At 36.5% G+C, this 23,843-nt stretch overlaps 4 protein-coding genes and 1 non-coding gene across 5 annotated transcripts; 4 read left to right on the forward strand and 1 right to left on the reverse strand.

Moving 5' to 3' along the window:
• The first annotated feature begins 1,595 nt into the window (after positions 1-1,595).
• Positions 1,596-5,190, forward strand: LOC113284545 (probable thiol methyltransferase 2). The gene is made up of 8 exons (XM_026534047.1): positions 1,596-1,953; positions 2,115-2,245; positions 2,479-2,565; positions 3,028-3,128; positions 3,205-3,304; positions 3,468-3,514; positions 3,673-3,751; positions 4,748-5,190. Exons 1-8 carry the CDS (start codon positions 1,836-1,838, stop codon positions 4,784-4,786), a joined length of 702 nt encoding a protein of 233 aa, XP_026389832.1. The 5' UTR covers positions 1,596-1,835; the 3' UTR covers positions 4,787-5,190.
• A 1,443-nt stretch (positions 5,191-6,633) lies between these two features.
• TRNAT-UGU lies at positions 6,634-6,705 on the reverse strand. Its single transcript has one exon. It is a non-coding gene; the product is annotated as a tRNA-Thr (tRNA).
• Positions 6,706-7,371: 666 nt separating this feature from the next.
• On the forward strand, positions 7,372-9,287 carry LOC113328272 (L10-interacting MYB domain-containing protein-like). The gene is made up of 4 exons (XM_026575390.1): positions 7,372-7,506; positions 7,643-7,687; positions 8,141-8,476; positions 8,578-9,287. Exons 3-4 carry the CDS (start codon positions 8,144-8,146, stop codon positions 8,791-8,793), a joined length of 549 nt encoding a protein of 182 aa, XP_026431175.1. The 5' UTR covers positions 7,372-7,506; positions 7,643-7,687; positions 8,141-8,143; the 3' UTR covers positions 8,794-9,287.
• On the forward strand, positions 8,897-10,548 carry LOC113296452. Its single transcript, XM_026544777.1, has 5 exons — positions 8,897-9,142; positions 9,476-9,565; positions 9,714-9,719; positions 9,902-9,959; positions 10,079-10,548. Exons 1-5 carry the CDS (start codon positions 8,897-8,899, stop codon positions 10,546-10,548), a joined length of 870 nt encoding a protein of 289 aa, XP_026400562.1.
• Positions 10,549-22,043: 11,495 nt separating this feature from the next.
• LOC113296661 (putative F-box/LRR-repeat protein 23) lies at positions 22,044-23,766 on the forward strand. Its single transcript, XM_026545004.1, has 2 exons — positions 22,044-22,165; positions 23,217-23,766. Exons 1-2 carry the CDS (start codon positions 22,044-22,046, stop codon positions 23,764-23,766), a joined length of 672 nt encoding a protein of 223 aa, XP_026400789.1.
• The last annotated feature ends 77 nt before the right edge of the window (positions 23,767-23,843 follow it).

A 23,843-nucleotide genomic window follows, 5' to 3' on the forward strand; every position in this document is an offset into this window, starting at 1 on the left:
ATGTCCATATAAGTTTTCAATTTATCTACGCATCATAGTTGATCCCGGATGACCCAAACGGTCATGCCAAAGTTTAAAAACACCGGGATCAGAATTCTTAGGATGACTCACAAGATGTAACTCAATAAGGATAATATGATACAATCCAGAAGACAAAGCAGGAAGCTTTTCTAATACTTGTTTCTTTCCCGAGACAATGGTAGTAATACACATATACTCTATGTTGGCCTCATTTGTCGTCTCAATATGATACCCATTAAGACGAATATCTTTAAAACTCAACAAGTTTCGGTTAGATTTTGTTGAAAATAGGGCATCATTAATATGGATTTTTGTACCATTAGGTAACATTAACAAGGCTTTTCCATAACCCTTAATAAGTTTAGAGGTCCCTGATATTGTACTAACAGTAGCCGCAACTAATGTTAAATGGGAGAAAAACCGTTTGTCACGAAGAATTGTATGTGTTGTAGCACTGTCCACAAGACATGTATCTTCACCGTTTGTTGTAAACTTGCCATTAGCAAAATCCACATATTCCTTTAGAAAAAAAAAAGAAAAGAAAATAAATTGGTTAGACGGCATAGCCAGACATGACCAATAAATAATTAATATGCGATAAGAAAAGATACATAAAGTACAGAAAGAATGAGAAAAAAATTTGTGATAGTATATTATCATGGATACCAGAGTTCCCTTTATAAAGAAAGAAACATATATTTTTGGAAGTTTGACTTCTGTGTTTTGGCTTGGATGGATGTGTAACATAATTACATGAATTGTAAAATATTTTCACCAAACCAAGAACCTATCATCTTCTTTGTCTTGTCAAAGGAGACAGAGAACACATAAGGAAAAGAAAATAATAACATGACAAATATCACATGAAAATACAAAGGGATTGTAGATCTGCTCCAGGTTAAAAAATAACAAACAATAATAACCTAATGATGTCTAATATGTAAACTGCAGGCACCACAACTTTCGGTGAAAACAACAACAAACGATATAAGACAAAATAGACTACAACATCAGGTGTCGTATGCTGTTTAGTTGTCTACGGGTCCCAATAGCATCGATTCCTTCTGTTTCTTTATTGAAAAAACAAATAAATTATAGTCTGATATCTCGTGGGTACTCATCGATATCAAACACGCGTACCAAATACCCTAACGAAAAGAAAGGAAAACCTAAAAAGGTAAACCGTAAATAGCTGTACTGTTTTTATTTCTTTTCTGAGAACAAATAATGAAACGAAACTAAAATCAATCAATCATCACGCAGTACGCAATGTACGTGGATGTTTTTGATCGACAAAAGAGAAAATAAATGTTTTTTGCTTTTTTATACGACTACCGATCGATCAAAATCGATAAATATAAAACAAAAAAATATAAAATAAAAATTAGGATTTTAAAAAATTACCGATTAGCTAGTAGAGCTTCGTTGCTGATTAGGTAGTGTGACACGAAGTAAGAGACAAAGAAATTAGAGACATAAGAAATTTTTTTATTAATATAATAACAAAAAGGGAGAATCCAACCTTTATTTATATAGGCTAGACACAAGACATCTAAGTAAAATAAACGTAAAACCCTACCTATTCCCCATAATTCTTACAGTAAAAGAGGTGGTAGGTGCAGCAAAACCCCCTTGAAACCCCTAAAAACACAAATCCTACTCCTCTTTATCCTTTTCCACCACCACCGTTGCCGCCACCCTCTTCTTCCCCAACAACCCATTTTAAATTTTCTCCTTTGCCCTTGCGTATTCGTCCCCACATTAACTACCCATCAATTTGCCCTCCAGGTTGAGGTTGGGCAACAAACCCAAAAATGGAAGATAAAAACCCAAAAATGGAAGATAGAAGAGGAGAAGAAAATCATTCAAATCATTCTCCAATATTTAGTTCCAAGCTGGAAAAAATGCAGGGTCTCTCGGATGAGTACTCAGGTAACAATTGTGCTTTTCAATTGAGAGTTATACATCTCGCTATACTCATTCAATTTTAATTTTTATGCAAGCTGTGTGAATTCAATTTAACTTTTTTTTTGTTAGCTGTTAGGGTTTCATTGTTTTTTTGTGAACGGTGATTTTAATTTTTTATTTTTCAGGTCGTTGGGAGAAATGCTGGGAGCAAGGAGACACGGGATGGGATTTGGGTCAGCCAACGCCTGTACTGCTTCAACTTCTTGAGAAGGAAACCCTTCCCAAAGGCAGAGTTCTAGTGCCTGGATGTGGGGCTGTGAGTTTCTTATTATCAAACTTCTCTTTACAACTTTAATGTATTACACCTCGCAGTTTAACTTAATTTGATGAGAAATTGTGGTCACATACTATTCACCCGGGATAGTAGCTACAGATACATCGTGGTCTTATAATTCTGTAACTTAAGTTTACAATTTGTAGATTTAAGTAGCTACAGATGTTTTCTTCCCCTTACATTTTTCGTTGCTTACAGAATATTCAAACTGGCAGGGGCACGACGTGGTTGCAATTGCAAACCCTGAACGCTATGTAGTAGGCCTGGATATATCGGAAACTGCCATTAAGAGAGCAATAGAGGTAAGGGTTGCATACGGGATAATTAGATATATGTGCATGATTAGTGCTTATGCAATTACTGTACGGTATTGTTCTTTTTTAGATTTAAATAAAGAATGTAAATATTTTGTGGGAGAAGAAGTGCGAGGTCTGGATGATTATATTACCTTCCACTGTTACTGATCTGTAACAAGCTTGGACAATTGTGACTTAATAGATGAATTTGTCACCTGTGCCCATCTATTTCATGCTAAGAATAAGAGTTCATGTATCTGCCCAAGAATTAGTACGTATTCGGAATGTGGTGTAGGACTAGAAAACTTGAAATCAATCTCAGATTACTGGACTGATTAACTATGCCCATCTATTTCCTTTATTCTACTGATTCTTGTCCGCTAAGCACCTTAGTTTTGGTAGATCTCGGTTCCTTCTTTTGTGTCATTAAATATCACCTACCTAACCTTCTGTGAGATTGGTCGCTAGATATCTTCTTCATCGCCGAGTGCCAAATGTTTTGAGTTTGTAGAGGCGGACTTCTTCACCTGGCATCCAACTGAGATGTTTGATCTCATATTTGATTATACGTAAGTCGATAATATATCAACTTCTTTCATTCAGTAGATTGCTCCATGTTGCTGACGTTAATATGGATCTTTATAGATTTTTCTGTGCAATTGAACCTCGCACGAGAGCATCTTGGGGAACACGAATGCATGAGCTGTTGAAACCAGATGGGGAGCTCATAACTCTAATGTATCCTGTAAGAGCAAGGACCCATTTATTGCTCATAATATATCTGTCTAACTTGAGTTTTCTCAAATGATAAATATAGTCTATGAAAATTAGAAAATCTGAGAAAATCTGAGAAAATCTTACATGCTTTTAAATTAACTGTAGAATGTTCGTTTTTATTTTAATTGCAGACTAATGATCGTGATGGAGGTCCACCTTTTAAAGTTTCTGTGGCCGAGTAATTTCTAAATTCAGTTTTTTTTCTTTTAGTTCAGTGGCTCTCTTCATGTTTTTTTTTTCTCATACATTACTTACTACAGCTTGTACCAATAAATGAGTGTTTATGTTCTCTTGGTATCATCTGATTAAATTATGAATATTTTCATCTATCTGCAGTTTTGAAGAGGTTTTGCATCCCTGGGGATTCAAGGCGACTTCTATTACAGATAACGAGCTAGCTGTAGGAAAACGAAAGGTACGTGACATAGTTCATATTTTTAGGATAGAATTCACTGTAAGGTATGTGATCTCAATGCCAAACATCCAACTATGGTAAGGTGCGACTCTTACCACTGCTGTCATGCAGTTATTCGCGTGACAGCATGTCTCTGTCACTAATGTATGTCAAGGGCGGGGGAACTGGTACACCACCTCTCTACGTCCTGCATTAAAACCAGGGTTTGGGATCATCAACCTAGGTTACCTAGCATAATAAATATCAGTGCTGATATAGTTAGATGGTCATAACTTTCTCTAAAGAAATCAAGGTGGCAACAACATCAATTTTGATTATATGGTGTGTTATGTTGAGGCTCATGCCTAGTGTGCCATATTATGCTCCCATTTAAGTTTTGTATAATTATATTTAAACAAGAGAAGGATTCCAATCACATGCCCAAAGACATTTACACTTTGTCGGGCCTATGGCACCCAAATGAGAATAAATTTGAAGCTAATTTTTGGTGATGATGATTTTCCATTATGTATAACATCCTTAAGAAAATCAGCATATTTTCTAAAAGGTAACAGCATCATCTACGAGGAAGTTTGGAACCTCCTCCTCTTAACTTAGTAGGGTAATATAATCGCTAGCATACTAAATAACGGCTCTAGATCAAGTGAACCCTTCCTTAACTTGATACGATAATAGCATACTGTATAAGCACAAACTAACATATGCCGTACCTGAAGGTCCTGAACTGCACACCATAACAGAAAGCGTTTCAGTTAATATTAGGTGTGGACAACAGCATTCTGTTCCTGATAGTATTTGCAGAAACGACTGAATATGTTTCTCGTGGTACTATAATATTATTATTAAGCTCTGTAATCTGTTACTTATTTATTGATTTGGAGTCGTTTTACACATAGAATGGAAAAGATATACTCCGTACGATACAACTATTATGACTTCTGATTGCACAAATGTCTTTACTAGGGATAACAGAACTTGTTGTTTTCGCTTTTGCAGGGCAACGAGAAGCTTGGGAGATGGAAGAGGTGTCATTAAAAATTTCTCTCCATTTTGCACTAATGGAAAAGAAGAAAGCTAGTAGTACTCGCTGTATCTATCGTAAATATTTCATCTATCTTGGCTCGTATACACAAGCAGAGATGTGACAATCACAATGACAACCATCCTCGGATGATACAATCCCCATTTGAAGCTGTGAGAGAGTTGTGTGAGGTGTAACCTGAGTGTTAGAATAAACATTTTTATTTTATGTTTTTAGCTGTTACAGTTTTCTGCAGCTGTTATGACAGAATTGTTCAGTTTCAATTCTGTTATCTGTTATACACCTCTCTCCTCCTTCATCTCTAGTGTACTCTGTCGCCTGAATAAGGCTCTCTTCGTTGTACTTGTAATCCTTTGTTATCGAAATTAATAAAATATTTTGATACTAGAGTTCTAAATCAGGATCTGCTGACCGGAAGGGGATTGCAAACAAAATAATATAGTCACAGATGATGAATTATCAAAACTTAAAAATAATAAATAAATTCCATTGAAATTTTAATCAAAGTGCTAATGCAAATTTCTTATAAACACAAAAACAACTAGAGACAGCTAAGACTAGAAAAAGACTGTTGGAAGAAAACTTGGATGCTGAAGAAGAAGTAGGAGAATTAGGCATCCCCTCCTGCTGCCTCGGTAGAAGAAGTAGGTGACATAGTCGGAGTCGAAGCTGGTGCCGATGAAGCTGAATCACATGATACGGCTCCATTTATGTCTGCTCCTTCATCATATGGCCATCCATAACCGGGTACGACGAAATAGCCAAGACCAAAGGCTGGTTCGGTCCTAAAATTCCTAATATATTCAGAATTGGTAGCCATAATATCAATCTCGAGGCCGTTCCTACAGTCAACAGGATTGCCACTGATGAAATACTGGTGGCCTACTTTTGTTATAATCAAGTTGAGACTGACCGGACCAACCAGCATCATCACCAACATTCCAAACAATACCATTCACCATTAAAGGAACCGCAATAACCAAAAGCAACAAGGAAAACAAAAACTTGCTGTTGAAACCCATGACTGAAAAAAGAAGAAGCTGAATTTTGTTAAGTAATCAGAGAGTAATTCGAGAGGAGAAAAGAGATCGTGTGTGGGGATTAAGCACAGGCCATCAGGGGTATATATAGGGCTTGGTTTTGGGGATGACCTGTGATGCTCTAAACGGATTCAGATATCCTGTTTTGCTAGAAATTGGATCATAGAGCTTGGTTTTGTAATACAGTATATTGTTGTAGTCGAACAAATTAAGGATTCACAATTCTAGTAGCAGTAGGAATCATTAGGATGATCATAAGAAAGGAGGTTCCGCACTGTTGTACTCTAAAACGGATATTCAGAATTTCTAGTCTTGCAACGAATAGGGGAGAATCATAGATCTTGGTTTTGGTATGACTTGGTGGTGTGCTCTAAAACGGCAACGGAGGATTCAGAATATCAAAACTAGACACGTCTTGAACACGTGGAGATTGCGGTGATCTGCCGGGAGCTACGTAAGTTGATTGGTCGCAGATATGGGAATAAGTTTGCAGTGGAATTGCTCCAATATACTCCGCATCTGTCAGGTTTGGCTTTTAACCCATATTAATAGTTAACTTGTATGTGTCATTTGGTCTCCTATCTTAGTATTCTTGTTTCTTTGGCTTGTCATCAAAACTCCCGCAACTTTCTTTGAAAGACGTCAAGTTCAGATAGATTGATGAAAGAAAATTGCCTTGACTCATGTTAGACATACGTAAAAATGATGTTAAACTGATCGTTGTGGGGCTATAAATTTATGCAAGGAATAGTAATATAGTCTTGTCTTGCACAAAAACGAAAAGAAGTAAAAATAAATGGTGCCCTCACGCAGGATTGAACTGCGGACCTTCAGTTTACAAGACTGACGCTCTACCACTGAGCTATAAGGGCAGGCTTGACGTATTTACGAGAATTAAACTAACATCACTTACCAAATGCTCTCTTGTTTCGAAGAAACTGTCGCTCTGGAAAGCCAATAGGAATAGCGACTGTAATTTCAATTGGAAAAAGAAAAAAATATAAATGAAACAGATTCAACATTGTTTCTCGAATTGTGCATTATGGATGCATGACAGATCTTCTTAGTTGGGCAGTGAAATTTGAGGAAGCATTCACGTAAATTACCAGTATATGCCGAGGAAGCCAAATGCAGTTATATGGGGTGCATTATTTAAGCACATAATTAAAAATAAAAAATAAAAAAAATTCAATCACTTCAAAATTCATTACTGGATTTGTAGTTTAACGATGCACATATTTTTACAGATTAATGTTACCGAGCACTTTTATGCGGTGTGACCCAATGGTATAGAAAAAAGTGTGTTACATTGTCCACGGAAAAGTTATCTTTGCGAAATTCCCAAAGAATAAGGTCGCGTTTGGTAGCTTGGATATCCCCATTCTAGGATGGGTTATCCAGATTAAACGGTTTTATTGTGTTTGTCTCTCCTAAATTCTAATTTGGGATAAGAATAACAAAACCCACCGTGATTTTCGTAGCCTCAAAAAGTACGATTAAGGTATTCTCTCGAATACCTGTTTTTCTCATTTCCTCACCAAGAATAGAATGGCACAATCCCACTCTGAAACCCACGAATTCCAGTACAACCACTAAACCCACGATTGAGATTTTCATACTTCTTTTCCTCTATATATACCGATGCATATCTTCATCGTTTACATCGATACAAGGTACTCTTCTTTACATCTGATTCAATTTCTATGATTCAATTCATCCTAGTAATTTCTATGATTCAATTTCTTATCATGCAAATCTGATTTGCAAGTTGCTATAAAATCTGATTCAATTTGTTTTTGTTTTTTACAGAGGGTTTTCATATCATATCTGCTAGGAATCAATTGCAAGTTACTGGTACCATATTCATCCTCTTTCTTTTTCTTATCATCTTTGTTGATGCATGAATATTTATCCATCTTCTTATTATTGTGTATGTTGTCTTTTGTTTTTTTCAATTGCATGTTGCTGATATCATCTTCATAGATTAATGATTTGGTTTTTCTGTTGATAGTGGTTTTTCTTCTCATTACTACATATATTTTCTTTTGTTTTTATCAATTGCATGTTGCTGGTATCATCACAATTATAATGATTTAGGTTGTTTGTTTATAGTAGGTTGGTATGACTTATATTTGGGAAAGATTTTTTAGTAGATTTGGTTGAATCAGTAGGTAATTCATTTTGTTTATGACAAGCTTTGTTTGAGTAATTACTAGCTTCCCAAGTTCACAGGGTTAAGCTTTGTTGTGCGGCCAAGTTTCCTGAAAATTTTGTTTAGCAATAGCTTACATATTCAGTTGATTATAGAATATGGAGAGTGATCAATCATCCAACCCCCAAACTGGAAGGACAACTTGGACTCCTCCCATGGATAGACTATTCATAGGTCTAATGGAAGACCAAGTACAGAAAGGACAACTACTCGATGGTCAATGCAACAAATATGCTTGGACACACTTTGTTGATAATTTCAAGCAGAGTTTTGGTTCTTCTTTTACCAAGGATGTGTTGAAAAATCGTATGAAAACTTTGAAGAAGAACTATGTTGCTGTGAGTACTCTTAGAGGTCAAAGTGGATTTGGATGGGATCAGTCGCGAGAAATTGTGATTGCTGATGATGTTGTATGGGATGATTATATCAAGGTTTGTAATTTATGTTATTCTTTAACAATTGAATGAATTTTGATTTTCGTTTTGTATTTAGAAGATATGCTAATAGGAAAATTTTATAATTCCACTTGTAGAAGCATCCTGATGTCAAATGCTGGAGGACAAAGACCCTTGCTCACTTTGATGAGTTAGCTATTATATTTGGGGATAATAGGGCCAATGGAAGGTATAGTCGTTGTAGGAATGACAATATTGTGCAAGATGATGATGACCATGATAATGAAAATTTAGATAACACGCAATCTCCAGATACCCCTCAAGAACAGAATGAGAATGGATATAAAATATAAGGATGAGGACTTGCGTACATCTGACACTCAAAAAAGAGCTCGAGCTTCAACAGGTCTGAATTCACGTCCTTTTAGAAAGACCAAAAATAGTACAGGAGAAGGAATGGTAGATGCAATTCAGGTAATGGCAGCGACTGTGAACAATGTTGCGACTAATAAAGAAGAAAACAAAATTTCATCATCTTTAGAGGCAAGTTTAGTGTCCGCACTCGAGGATGTACCAAATTTGGATGATGATACTTTTGTGAAGGCGCTAGATTTATTGGAAGATGAAAAGAAAGCTAAGATTTTCATTGCATTGACTGGGAACAGGAAACGACAGTGGTTGTTATCGAAGCTCAATATTCCCGCATATTATCCTTCCAATTTAAGTGACTAGGTGTCTGATAGGGTGAAGTTTGGCCACATAGTATTCTCAGGGATTTCGAATTACTAGGTTATGTTTAAGTTTCTTTTCATTTAGTAGTTTGTGTCAGAGATTTAATTTGGTTAATGTTTAAGTTTAGTGTTGTTATGGTACTGTAATAGTAGTTTTCCTTTCATTTTTTATGAACTATGTTCCTGCTCTATGAATTAAATTGAAATGTTTTTATTTTTAAAGTTTCCATGTTGATTTTTAGTTTTATGTGTGTTTTCTATTGATATAATGATTTTTAATCTTCTATATTCTTTCTGTTGGTAGGTACATATAAGATATCGTAATATGGCGAGTTCTGACGATGAAGAAGATTTGGTAGTAGTTGTAACAGCAGCCACAACAACACTAATTGCTGTTTGTTACCAATATTTTTTGGAGAACTATTTGTCTGTTTTTTTAATGATTATTCCTAGAGCATGATATTTAATCTCATCTGTGAGCATGACATTTTAATGATTATTGGGAACTATTTCTCTGTTTTTTTACACTTCCCATGTCTCAGTTGCTGGTATCTTCCGAGACCCACTTAATCTCATCTGTGAATCCATTTCATTGATACTCACGGGTGGATCTCAGAAAAGAGCTAATAACTCATGGGTGCCTCTCAGTTCAGTGGTCTTCCAAATGGTAAACGAGTAAAATACGGGAAGTAACAAGGGTTTTGGTTTTGGTAGTTACTGTTGGTTTTAGCACTGCATTGCAATAGCTGCCATTCCTATTCCTACTGTTGCAGGGAAAATTGTACAATGTTTGTACTTCATTTTAGAATGGGGAAGAAGATCCTATATGCAGTAGAGTCTATAATCACATTTATGTTATATCCACGAAGAGCTTGATTGATAATTTAGCCTTTTTTTGTTTGTACAGGTAAATTTTATCTCGCTGATGCAGGATTCGCCAATATGCCGCAGTTTATTACTCCATATCGTGGTGTCCGTTATCACTTGAAGGAATTTGGTGGAAATCGTCCAAAATATGCAAAGGAATTATTCAATCTCCGACATGCATCGTTACAGAATGCAATTGAACGTGCTATCGGTATACTTAAAAGACGCTTCACTATTTTGCAACTGCAGCCTCAATATCCATTCGAATCACAAGTGAAAATTGTACTTGCATGTTGCATCCTTCATAACCACATCCGCAGAGAGTGCATTAATGACTTGATTTTCGATGATGAGAACTTACAAAACCTACTAGAAACCGATCCAAGAATGCAACAAGACAGTGAATGCCCTACACTTGGGAGAAATAGACAACGAGAAGTAGCTTCAGAACTTCGAACTTCAATCGCAGATGCAATGTGGAATGATTATCAGCGTCGCCGCTGCGGCTAATGTTTGCATACTGTTGAGTTAGACTTCGATACTGTTATTTGCATATTGTTGTTTAAATTGGATGAGTTAGACTTGGATACTGTTATTTGCATGTTGTTGTTTAAATTCGAGAGCGAAACAAACATGATTCAAGTTATACTTATGATTTCTGTTGGGTGATTGAGATGTTAACCAAACAACTTCTATGTTAATCTGGGATAAGATAAAATTTGAGACAAACACAATTCAAGTTAACCAATTCCTAGTTAGATAACTGATATCTCTACTTAGGATATGTTGTTGGGTTTCCAAGCTGCCAAACAGACCCTAAGAGATCTACGAAAAGTAGCTCTTGATCTCGCCCTTCTGAATCTGCACGAGGTATATTGTTTATATTGATCTCTGATCTGTAGATTGCTTTATTTGTTTGCTTTTCTAGGTTTCTTTTATTACTGGAATATTTTCTCTACCCAGTGATTTGGCAATTCTTATTTAACCTAGTATGCATTAATCCCCTCAGTTGATATGCAACTCGCGCACTGCAATGTACTCGTCTATAAAGCTATATTTTAATGGTGCTCTTATCTTTAGAGTGTCTGTATTTATATTTTTTGTTACTGTCAGTCTCACATGTGTAAACTAATCTGTTCTGACCACTGTTGTTACTACACGTGTATAGTGTAGATTGGTTTGTCTATATAATTGTAATGTCATGACAGCTCCTGTAAGAACTTTGACTGCTTTTCATTAAATAAAATATTCATTTCTTTTCACCTGTCATTATGGTATCAGAGCAGGTTAAGATTTTTAAGCTATTTTGATCCTTCAATGGTAATTTTTTCTTCATCTTCAACAAAACTCTGTTTCCTTTTTATCTTGCGACGGTGATTCACAGATACAATCTTTGGTGAAGATTATTTTTCTCCGGTATTATTTGTTTCCAATTCTTGCGAACTTTCTCAGATCTACTTTTATTTTTTTTGAGCTTTTCAATTCGTTCTTTAATCAAGATTTACTCAAAATCTTGATCTGTTTGTTCATCCTAATCACTACTATCTTGATTTACTTTTCTTTTCTCTCAAATCTTGATTTCTGTTTTTCAATTTTATCTCAAATCTTGATTTCATTCAATGGATCAAAGACCTAACGTTCGCATTTCCACACTTCTGCTCAATACTATTGCTCATATAATTCCTTTGAAAATCAAGGATGATAGTTTCATCACCTGGAAAGCTTTAATGTTACCATTTTACAAGAAATTCCAGGTTGAAAAGTTCATCGATGGATCTTTTCCATGTCCTGATCAAGGAAACACAAGAGCTCAACTAGCTGAATATCAAGATTGGATTGCTGAAGATACAACTCTTCTTCTTTGGATTCAATCAACAATTTCTGATTCTGTTATTGGTTACGTTGCTGGTGCTGATACTTCTAGAGGACTGTGGCTTAGCATTCAAGAGAGATTTGCTCATACTTCTGCAACTCATGCGATTCAACTTCGTACCAAGCTTCAATCTCTCAAAATGAGCAGTTCTGTATCGAAATATCTAATGGAGATTAAAAGCCTTCAAGATCAACTTGCAGCTGCGGGATATCAAATTTCATACACTGAAATGGTGGTAACTATTTTATCTGGCTTGCCTCTAGAGTATCATTCCTTTGCTACTTCTATTCGAATTCGTAATCCTCCAGTATCTAGCAAGGAATTGTTCAATCTGCTCATGAATGAAGAAATTACTGTAAACAATACCAAAACTGATTCTGAAGCCAAAGATTTTGCGTCTCAACATTATCAACAGTTCAAACCTACTTCTGGTTACACTCCTAGACCTTCATACTCAAACTCAGGTTTTCATAGAGGTGGATCAAGAGGTCGTGGTGGTCGACATCCAAATCCCAATTTCTTCTCAAGACCTTCTTATGGAAGAGGCACTACTTCTGAAATTGAACCTCGTCAAATCTGCAAAGGTAAGAATCATGATGCTACTGAATGTCACCAGAGGCTTAATTTCTCCTATCAAGGCAAACCTCCACCAGCAAATCTTCAGGCAATGTTAGCAACTGCAGATATTTTTGATGATTCTCCCTGGTATGCAGATAGTGAAGCTAACAATCACATCACTTCTAATGATGCTAATCTGACTAATTCTTCTCCTTATGATGGTGCTGAGATGATTTCAACAGCCAGTGGCCAAGGTATGCACATCTCTCATATTAGCCACTCATTAAAACATGTGAATGATCAATCCTTTACACTCAATAACATTTTAGTTGTGCCAAAATCCTCTCAAAACCTTTTGTCAGTTCACAAATTTACCACAGACAACCACTGCTCTTTAACTTTTGATTCTTTTGGTTTTTATGTGAAGGACTTGACCTCTCAGAGGATTCTTTTGCAAGGACCACATAAAAATGGTCTTTACCCTATTCAATTCAATTCACACACTGCTCCTGCTGCATACTCCAGTTCTCTCATCACCAGTGATATTCTACACAAAAGACTTGGACATCCATCTTCTCAAAACTTGCAAAGACTCTGCCATCAATTACAACTACCTAAAGTCTCTAGCACACCTTTATTTTGTAATGATTGTAAACTGGGGAGAATGCATAAACTTCCTTTTAGTCTTTCTAGTACTGTTGCTACTCAACCTTTAGAGCTTCTTCATATGGACTTATGGGGTCCCTGTCATGTCAGTTCTCTTTCAGGCTCATACTACTATGCTAATATTGTAGATGAGTACTCCAAGTATTGTTGGATTTTTCCACTAGTTAATAAATCTGATTTTAGACAAGTCTTCATTAATTTTGTCACTGAAATTGAAAACTTCTTTTCTTTGTCTGTTAAATGTATTAGAACTGATAATGGTGGTGAATTTACTGACAATCTTCTTAAAGCTTATCTTACTCAAAAAGGAATTATTCATGATTTTTCTTGTCCCAAAACACCTGAGCAAAATGGTGTTGCTGAGTTAAAACACAAACATATTTTGGACATTGACAGAACTCTTTTGATTCAATCTGGTCTCCCTGCCATGTTTTGGGTAGAGACTTTTCAAACTGCTAATTATTTAATCAATAGATTACCAGCAAAAGCTCTAAACTTTGTATCTCCTTTTGAGTTTCTCTTTCATAAGTCTCCTAATTATGATTTTTTGAAAGTTTTTGGTTGCTCCTGTTTTCCATGGCTGAAACCATATACATCAAATAAGTTACAACCTAGGAGTAAGCACTGTGTCTTTCTAGGCTATAGTCTTTATCACAAAGGTTATAAATGCTATAATTTCACCACTGGATGAGTATATATCTCTAGACATGTCTTATTCAATGAATCCAGTTTTCCTTTCAAAACTTTTTCATCACTTACTACTTCTGCAACTGTTCCATCCATCATTCCTACTTATGATGCTTCTACTGCTCCTTCAATTCTTGAGTCAGTCCCTCCTCCACTACTCACGACCTCCACTCCCACTCCTACAACTCAAGTCATTCCTCATAATGATCATTCCATGATTACTAGGGGTAAGAGAGGTGTGTTTAAACCTAAAACTATGTTTGCCACTAAACATTTATTGCCTGCAGCTTACTTAAGTGATAAAGCATCTCCAGTTCCAACATGCTTTTCTCAAGCAATAAAGAATCCAAAATGGAAGGTAGCCCTTTTTCAGGAACATGAAGCTTTACTAAATGCTGGTACTTGGTCTTATGTGCCTTCTTCTCCTGAGCAAAATGTAGTTGGCTGCAAGTGGGTCTTCAGGATCAAATATAATGCAGATGTCTCACTGGACAAGCATAAAGCAAGACTAGTGGCCAAAGGCTTTCATCAACAACCATGACTTGACTTCACAGAAACATTTAGTCCTGTTGCCAAACCAACAACTGTGAGGATTGTTCTTGCTCTTGCAGTTCAATTCAACTTGACCATTACTCAACTTGATGTGAGTAATGCATTTCTCCATGGGGATCTGCAAGAATAGGTATTTATGGCTCAACCACCTGGATTTATTAATCCCCAATACCCCAATCATGTCTTCCTACTTCATAAATCCATCCATGGACTCAAGCAAGCACCCAAATCATGGTATGCTAAACTTGCTCAAGCTCTTATTTATCTTGGCTTTGTTACCTCATATGCTGATACTTTATTGTTCATATACAAAGTTGGATCATTCATCATAATTATCCTAGTTTAGGTGGATGATATCTTACTCACTGGCAATAATCCAACTCATATGCATAATATTGTCACTCAACTGCAAGCTAGTTTTCCCATCAAGGATCTAGGCAACATACAATATTCTTGGGCTTAGAAGTCAAGATAGATAACTTTGTTCTGCATCTTTCTCAATCCAAGTATGCACTTGACCTACTGAAGAAAATTAATATGACTGGAGCCAAAGCATGTTCTTCTCCTGCCTCAGAAACAGTCAAGCTAAGCAAATCAGATGACACTTTACTTCCTGATCCTTCAGAATACAGGTCAATTGTTGGAGCTCTTCAGTATTTGACATGGAACAGACCTGATATCTACTATGCTGTTAATCAAATCTGCCAATTCATGCAGAATCCTACCACTACTCATTTTGAAGCTGTCAAAAGAATTCTCAGATATATCAAAGGCACAATTGAGTATGGTATCAAATTCACAAAAGGTTCTTCTTTTTTACTGGGTTTTTCAGATGCTGACTAGGCAAGCAGTATTGATGACAGAAGGTCAACTGGTGGTTACTGCATTTTTATGGGTGATAATCCTATCTCATGGTCCTCTAGAAAGCAAAGTACAGTTGCTAGATTTAGCACTGAAGCAGAATATAGGACTCTAGCTCATAGTGCTGCTGAACTTGTTTGGGTCTGCTTTATCCTCAATGATCTTGATTTCCCACTACCTGCTGTTCCCAGATTAGGTTGTGACAACATCAGCTCAATCTCCTTAGCTTCTAATCCTATTCAGCACAGTAAAATGAAGCATGTTTCTCTAGACTTTCACTTTGTCAGAGAACTGGTACAATCTAAAGCCTTGAATGTTTTTTATGTTCCCACTCTTGATCAGGTGGCAGATATCTTCACCAAAGCATTACATGGTCCCAGGTTTGGCTATCCGAGAGACAAACTGCAAGTTCACAAATATGCACTTTAGTTTGAGGGGGGTAATGGTGCCCTTATCTTTAGAGTGTCTGTACTTATATTTTCTGTTACTGTCAGTCTCACATGTGTGTTGTACATGTGTAAACTAATCTGTTCTGACCACTGTTGTTACTACACGTGTATAGTGTAGATTGGTTTGTCTATATAATTGTAATGTCATGACATATCCTGTAAGAACTTTGAATGCTTTTCATTAAATGAAATATTCATTTCATTTCACCTGTCATTAGATTCATCGGATGAGCAACCTATTATCATTAGAATGGGAACAAAGACAAAGGGATTGAGAAACTGGGCAGCTGATTTGCCTCAGGATGTGTTGCTTTTAATATTTCTAAAGCTGGGTGCATTTGAAATTTTATTTAGAGCTCAGTTTGTGTATTCTGCGTGGCGAAAGCTTGTTGAGCAACCTCAACTTTTCCGTTCAGTTGATATGCGGGAAAGAACGCTGGCTTTTCCTCATGTTATGTGTAGTTGTAAGATTTCTTACAACTACACTCCACTAAAAATAATCCAATTTCTAAGTGATCATTATGAATTCTTATTTGACTAATTGAATATTGAGAATGTTTACAAGATAGATTCAAGTATTACAACAATTTTACTTGAAACCTAGATTCACTTTCTGTTTCTCTCTCTATTTCTTGATCAAAACTCATTCCAACCTCTCATAAGTAATGACCTCTCTCCTTTGTATAGAATTTTACATAGTGGATGACAGCTAAGATACCCACTATTTTCAGGATCCCTATGCGACACATTCACCCATATACAATCGCTCATCTTCGCATAACATACCTCCTCGTACAGTTCTCCACACTTTACTCGTGACTTTGCTGACATCATCTGGTGCGTCATCTCAACTTTGCTGTGTGCGATGCTCTTCCCTTAGGTTGTACTCTTTACTTCGCTTGATTACTAACGTGTGCGATATTTTACTCCTACATTTGCCTCTTCTCATATTGCTTATTCTTTAGAGTGAGCAATAAGAGAAATTCCCCTTTTGCAAATCACACATGCTTGTCTTTTGTCATTTTACTTTGCCGACAATCTTCTCTATTTCAAGCTCTCCTTATGTATGCGTGTCCTTTTAACCACTCATCTTTCGACACGTCCTTTTTAACCGTATGTTTTTATCCGTTCATTTCTTCGCATTAATGAGAATAAATCTTGAAAAACGGGTCGCTCTTCCCTATATATTATCTTCTACCTTTCTCCTTTTATTTCTTTCATTCTTCTTCACCTTCTCTGCAATTTTATACTCTTCATACCCATTCTTCAATGGCTCCTGCTGGTAAAAAGATGGAGATTGAATTTAACAGATTAAAAACTGACTTCAACCAGAGGGGTTACGAACTCTCTCTTCCTCCTTCATATAATTTCGCATCCAAACTTAATCTTGATCTAATCAAATCTGATCAATGGAATAATCAAAAAATCATCGTTGCGTTAGGTCAACTTCAATTTTTACCAATTACTTTATATAACCATGAGATTCCTCTCTTCTATAGAATTCTTGCTGATGAAAGATTCACACGAGGAATATTTCAATTGAGTGGTGATGCTATTAGGATACCGTTAGAGTATGCTCGTCGCGCAGCTGGTCTTGGAAATTCTTACCCTGATGAAGTGCGAAAAGAGGATCATCGCGATAAAATTATAGATCCTGCAGAGTATACTCTCGATAATTTCTTTAAGAACTATTACGTCACTGTTATGAAAAGTAACATGACTAAATGGGCTGTTCGCATAAGGAGAGTAGATGGTATCGCTGAAGATGAGAAAATTATGCGAGATGTTGATTGGAATTCAAACTCTAATCGCGCTGCTCGCAGATCCAATGATTCTAGTTGGCTTAATTGCCATGTTATCTTAGAAGGGTCCTTTGTATCTGGTAAAGCTGCGGATGGTTCTGACAATCCTCTACCCGAAGATTTCCTCTTTACCAACCTTGGGAATTTAAATTACTCGCAAACGAGGAAAAGAAAGTAGCGGTATGCGATCCTCATGATCCAATTTGTAAATTCTCATAACTTTCCTCCTCTTATTTTTTCTTTTTCGCAGGATGCCAAAAAGCCAATATTTCGCGCAAGGTATCAACTTCGCAGAATAAGGAAGTAAGAAACACTTTTTTTTTTAACAATATTGTTGCCTCTGTTTCTTATCTTGATTATTTGCGTAGGTGAATCCTTTGAATGACAAAACTTTAGGCAAAACTCTAGGCAAGAGCACTCCTAAGAAACCCATGTCAAAATCTGTATCCAAGAAAACTTCATTAAAAGATGATGTCTCTATGAAGCGTGCGAGATATGATTCTTCCTCAAGTTCGGAATCTTCAAATGGAGATACTTTTGTTTCTGAAGAAGAGGTATCGATCGATTCGTATCGGAAGAAGTTGTATGATCTTTTTTCTGGAGATGCTTTTGCTATTCTCGAGGATGATGAAACGAATCGTACCTTTAAGATGGTCTCAAAGATCTGTACTGCTCCTGATTTGGGGGATCGATCTCTTCGTGGAGCTGCCTCTGCGATAAACCCAGATTTTCAATTTGCGATGAATGGCTTGGTAATATTCTACAACATTTGTCTTTTATCTTTTCCTTATTATTTCTTATTTTTCTTATAATGCTTCTTTTACATTTCATAGAGTGCCCGCATATCTTATGCAATTTCTTTAGACAATGAAAGAAAGCTTCGCAAGTTGCAAGATGAGAATGCCACACTGAAACATGAGAAATCTATTCTTTCTGATGCGAATGTGAATCTTACAGGCAAGAATACGAAACTTAGAAATGAGAATTTAACTAATTGTCAATTGGTTCTCCAAATTCGAGAAAGAAACAAGGAACTCATTGGTATGCAACTTATATTTTCTCTCATTTTATTTTATACGATTGTTCGCACTTCTTACTTAATTATCTTCGCAGACCTGTATGACCTTTCGGATGAAGCGGCTAATCTTCCCGATGCTGAAATTCTTTTACAACACCTCAACTCCTCTTTAAATAATTATCCTACTCGAGGATTTGAAAACCTCATCTTAGAAGAGTTAAGATTAAAATATACTACCCTTAGAAAACGCCATAAAAGTGCATTATCCACTGCCAATAATTTTAAATGACGTTTTTATGAGGAGAGAGAAGCAATTCAAGTATTGGAGGCAAAGAAGAACAAACTTATTATTGAAAAAGATAAGATCGCTCTTAGGGGTGCGAAGGCACTAGAACAATTTCAAGAATCCATTATTGAAGTTAAAATAGAACGTGATTCAGCTTTTCGTGAGAGAGACACTCTTATTGAGGAAAAAAACTTAATTCAATCTCAACTCCTTATAGAAAGTGAAGCTGAGTTTAATTGGGCTGCTAAAGTTCTGAATGATGCTAGAAATAATTTAGGTGTAAATATTATCCTTCACACTGAGCATTCTACACTGGTCGCAGACATTATTTCCAATTATGAAGGTCATTTGTTGTTCTTTGATCTTCATTCATATTCTTTAAGAATAATTCTGTTATTTTAACTCTTTTGTCGATGCTTCGCAGAGAAAGAGAGGGAGTCTCAAAAGAAAGTTGCAGAGCTAGAAACTCGCTTGGCTGCTAAAGAAGAAGAATCATTCACTCGTAACTCAAAGTATCACAATTGAAGGGAAATTGGTTTAACTTAGTCCAAAACAACAGTAACGATGCTAATCGCTCTCGTGAGGCTGCTGTTAAAAGATTTTGTCTAGAGAATGGTATTCCTTTGTCGAAATACAGCTTTCCAGTGATTCATGAAAATGTACCCATTCCTGATATCCAAGTTACTGATGGAGAAGAAGATTCTGAAGAAGAATTTGGTGATTCTGAGACTGAGCGAAATGAGGGAGATGAAAATTGATTGCTTCTTCTTTTCAAATTTTTGTAAATTCTTGTAAATTCAGTCTTCATCTTTTTAATATAATTCTTCTTTTATTCGCTTCATATTTATGACCTCTTCATATGCATATAAGACTATCAAAATGGGGAAAACAACACTTCCTTTGCATTCCCATTCTTGCCTCTTGTTATTTGTCATATCTTGATAGACCAAATATAATTGCTATCCTTTATCAAAAACTTCTCTTGGTGAGAGTACATGTGAAACTTTATAAATAATTTCTTTTCTTATATTATCTATGAGGTCTTATTTTTGCCTTCCTATGTAAAGGTCTTATGTTGCCTCTTTTTATGTGCGACGAAATCGCATGCAGTCTTTACACCATAGTGTATTGACCCATCGATCTCGTCTTATCATTTCCTATTTGTATTATTTCTTCTTCAGTTTAATTCGCATAAATATCACAAGTCTTAATACTCGTATGAGTTACAAGTCTTGTGACATTTACGACTTTTGACTCAATTCAGCTCCCTAATGGAGGGTCCCGTCCTTATCTTCCCCCTGGTTTCCCCTTCAAGGAAGCTTACCTCTATCGGGTGAAGATTATGGCTCTTACCATCCAGTTTTTCAACAACCAGTTGATTTCGCAGTCTGGCATACACTACCTATAGGGTTTATGACAGCAAGACCGCACCCTAAGTGGGGTATCTTCGGACCGAGTGCATCATAGTCAGGACTTGTCAAGAGTGGCAAGGTACGCTCCAGACGCCCCGAGCACTCTTGACTCAACCGTGTACCTCGGCACCCTGATCGAGTTTCTACACTCCTTGGGAGAGCTTTTCTCACCTTAGTCTCTCAATCTAAGATTACTATCTTAGATTGAAAGTTTAAGGTATCTCTCATGGATGGGCATTATCGTTTTATTCTCACCCCAAATCTCCACAACTCAAGTTCCGGAGTCTGTGTAGCCTTCCCTTGAGTCATGCCTTCTAGGTTTCTCCAATTATGACGTGCGATAGGTCTTACTATATTGCCTCTTGCATATAAGCGAACTAGGGTGCACGCCACATTTGGATTCCTAGCCAATCTGATAATAAATATCATTTTCTGTAGCCTTTTATAAAGGTCTTATTATAAAGATTTCTCTTTTTGTTTTCTTATTATGGGTTTACCATACGAAACTAAAGTTTCTCATTCCAATCTTTTAACTCGTACATAAATGCTTTTATTGAATCATCTTGCTCAAAGAAAATCATATACACTTATCATTCTACGCATTTGTCTTCTTCACTTTTTGAATCTTCTTAAGTTCGCATATGTTTTTCAGAATATTCATTCGCATAACCATTCAATCGGTATTGTGAGAAAGTCATTGTGCCCTCCACCTTTTGATATTTCGCCTCTACGCTTTTTCTTTCCATAGAAATTGTGTTGCTAATCTTGATTAAAATTTTATTTGCATAAGAATCTATTCCAGCACCTCGCATCATTGTTTCCCCAACTTTGTACACCACATCAAACATCAACCATTAATCTCTCTGCTCTTTGACTGTCTGCTGCATATTTTTTCCAATTCCTTCGCTTGGATTCTCTTTCTTCGCATTTATCAACATCAGTTTCTTGGCAATTTTTATTTTCAACTGTGTCTCCTCTTATAATTCCAACGCCCTGAGGTAAAGGAAACTTGATGCACTGATGAAATGTTGATACAACAGCTAATATACCATGCAGCCATGGTCTTCCAATGAGAGCATTATAAGGCGACTTAACATCTACTACAAAGAATGTGATATCTGTTGGTAAATTTTGTAGAAGAATTCGCATAGTCACCTCCCTTTTTGGTTTATTCGCAGAACCATTAAAGCCAAAAATTTTGTATGTTGAAGGGATCAACTCATCATCTCTTCCACCCATTGTTTTATATGTATGATAAAATGTAATATCTACAGAACTTCCAGTATCCATAAGTATCCTATTTATCACCCAGGTGTTTTTCTCATTTTCTTCCTCATCTTCTCCCTGTTCTAGCGCCAAAAATGTAGTTGTAAGATTTCTTACAACTACACTCCACTAAAACTAATCCAATTTCTAAGTGATCATTATGAATTCTTATTTGATTAATTGAATATTGAGAATGTTTACAAGATAGATTCAAGTATTACAACAATTTTACTTGAAACCTAGATTCTCTTTCTGTTTCTCTCTCTATTTCTTGATCAAGACTCCTTCCAACCTCTCACAAGTAATGACCTCTCTCCTTTATATAGAATTTTACATAGTGAATGACAGCTAAGATACCCACTATTTTCGGGATCACTATGCGACACATTCGCTCATATACAATCGTTCATCTTCGCATAGCATACCTCCTCGCACAGTTCTCCACACTTTACTCGTGACTTTGCTGACATCATCTGGTGCGTCATCTCAACTTTGTTGTATGCGATGCTCTTCGCTTAGGTTGTACTCTTTACTTCGCTTGATTACTAACGTGTGCGATATTTTACTCCTACATTATGGACGGTATGGTCGTACAAAATCTGACAGAAGAAGCTGTGATGAGGAGCGGCGTTCAACTAATTGAATTGTCTGCAGAATGGGTGGTCATTGAAGATCGGCTTTTACATCGTATTCTCAAGTAAGGGATTCATTTTTTTTTCCAAGTCCAAACTTGTACGTAACGGCAGCGCGGCTTCGGGTGTAAAATCCCGAGCTGCAGCGAGGCACGGGGTATACAACCATAATTCTTCTCACATAAGTTTCCATGATTTTTATATTAATCGCAGGAATATATATAATAATTAACGAAAGCAACTAATAAATATATGTTCTTAACAAAATTAGCTTAGGATTTTCTATATTAGCTAAAACTGAAGGCTGAAGATCTTCAAAATATTTGGAAAGATCTTTTTTCCTTTTTTTGAATCACAATATTAACAAGAACAGCTAGCAATGATATGTTTTTTAATGACAAAAATTTTGGAAATATTTTTTTCCTTTTTTTTTTTTTTTGAAGAAAAATACCACTTTAACGCCCAACCAACTGGCGCCTTGGCCTGGGCGCCCCTGGGCGCCACCTTTTAAAAGTGACATCTCCTTACCCACTGCCTGGCGCCCAGTGGAAAATAAGGCCACTTTGGCGCCTAGGCGGCGCCTTGCACAACATAGCAAGTAAGGGATTCAAATTACTCAATTACTTCGCTTAGAGCTCAGTTTAAATAGTGCACAATAAAATAGTGTCTGCTGAGGTTTACAAATCCAAGCACAAATTGAAACAACGCCTACTGGCCACGATGCTTGTACTTGTAAAGATTCTAAAGTCCATCTATTGTAATTTGTTTCTAGAGCTGGAACTGAGCATTCGAAAGCTTAAAGCTTGTAGAATACTTATCATTTTTTTTAGAGCTTCTTCGCCTGGTGTGCAGACAATGAATTGATAAAACCTTCCATATTACTTCAATTGATGAACCCTTGTCCTAACCACACGGTCCACCTTTTGACATTCTTCAGCGGTTCTGTATCACTTCGCTTTTGTAACAATAAAAGTGAAATTAGTAATTTCTTGCTTCAATAGGCATTACAGTTTTAAAAAATACACAACATGCTGTGAATTTTAATGCTAGAAGATTATTTTTGCATGACTGCGACTGTGAATTTGTAACTTCTCCAAATTAACTATCTGTTTTCAGGTCTGGTTCCTTAAGATGTCTTCGGCTTGCATATTGCTCTCAGATTAGCGGTAATGCATGGATTAACATGGACAAGAAAGCTGTTTTGTCGGAGGAACTTGAATTATGCCACTGTTCTTTCTTAGAGAATATGGTTGATATGCTTAAAATTGTTCGGAGGTCATGCCCCCGGCTAAAATTATTCCGGTTCAACTGTCGAGGCTACAGGCGTCCGCTTAGAGAGTTTGATGATGAGGCACTAGTCATTGCAGGGAACATGCCTGTGCTGCTCCATCTTCATCTTTTTGGGAATAAATTGACCAATGTGGGCTTGAAGGCCATTCTCGATGGCTGGCTGCACCTTGAATCTCTCGACCTCCGTCAATGCTTTAACGTTAATGTAGAAGGGGATCTACTGAAGAGTTGCAGAGATAGGCTTATAACATTGAGGCTCCCAAATGACTCCACTGTAGACTATGAATTTGATGCTACAATCAATGATGGCAACAGTGACTATGATGAATGGCGCTATGACAACCCTCTGGCGCAAAAGATGCGGTGGTATCTTTGACTGCTGTGCTTATTTAGATTTTTCTTTTACTTCATTCTATGAACCGGTGTTTGGAGTTTTGTTAGTTATTTCAACTT

The sequence above is a fragment of the Papaver somniferum genome, chromosome 1 (assembly GCF_003573695.1).
Source record: "Papaver somniferum cultivar HN1 chromosome 1, ASM357369v1, whole genome shotgun sequence".
In the NCBI taxonomy this organism is placed as follows: Eukaryota; Viridiplantae; Streptophyta; class Magnoliopsida; order Ranunculales; family Papaveraceae; genus Papaver; species Papaver somniferum.

Excerpts from the sequence above, each read along its gene's own strand:
- LOC113296661 (XM_026545004.1), top strand. The coding sequence starts at position 22,044 with ATGGACGGTATGGTCGTACAAAATCTGACAGAAGAAGCTGTGATGAGG. Across the intron at positions 22,166-23,216 it reads CTTTTACATCGTATTCTCAA|GTCTGGTTCCTTAAGATGTC; the intron begins GTAAGGGATTCA and ends ATCTGTTTTCAG.
- LOC113296452 (XM_026544777.1), top strand. The coding sequence starts at position 8,897 with ATGGTAGATGCAATTCAGGTAATGGCAGCGACTGTGAACAATGTTGCG. Across the intron at positions 9,143-9,475 it reads TATCGAAGCTCAATATTCCC|GTACATATAAGATATCGTAA; the intron begins GCATATTATCCT and ends TTCTGTTGGTAG. Across the intron at positions 9,960-10,078 it reads TGCAGGGAAAATTGTACAAT|GTAAATTTTATCTCGCTGAT; the intron begins GTTTGTACTTCA and ends TTGTTTGTACAG.
- LOC113328272 (XM_026575390.1), top strand. The coding sequence starts at position 8,144 with ATGGAGAGTGATCAATCATCCAACCCCCAAACTGGAAGGACAACTTGG. Across the intron at positions 8,477-8,577 it reads TATGGGATGATTATATCAAG|AAGCATCCTGATGTCAAATG; the intron begins GTTTGTAATTTA and ends TTCCACTTGTAG.
- LOC113284545 (XM_026534047.1), top strand. The coding sequence starts at position 1,836 with ATGGAAGATAAAAACCCAAAAATGGAAGATAGAAGAGGAGAAGAAAAT. Across the intron at positions 2,246-2,478 it reads TAGTGCCTGGATGTGGGGCT|GGGCACGACGTGGTTGCAAT; the intron begins GTGAGTTTCTTA and ends TCAAACTGGCAG. Across the intron at positions 3,129-3,204 it reads GATCTCATATTTGATTATAC|ATTTTTCTGTGCAATTGAAC; the intron begins GTAAGTCGATAA and ends GGATCTTTATAG.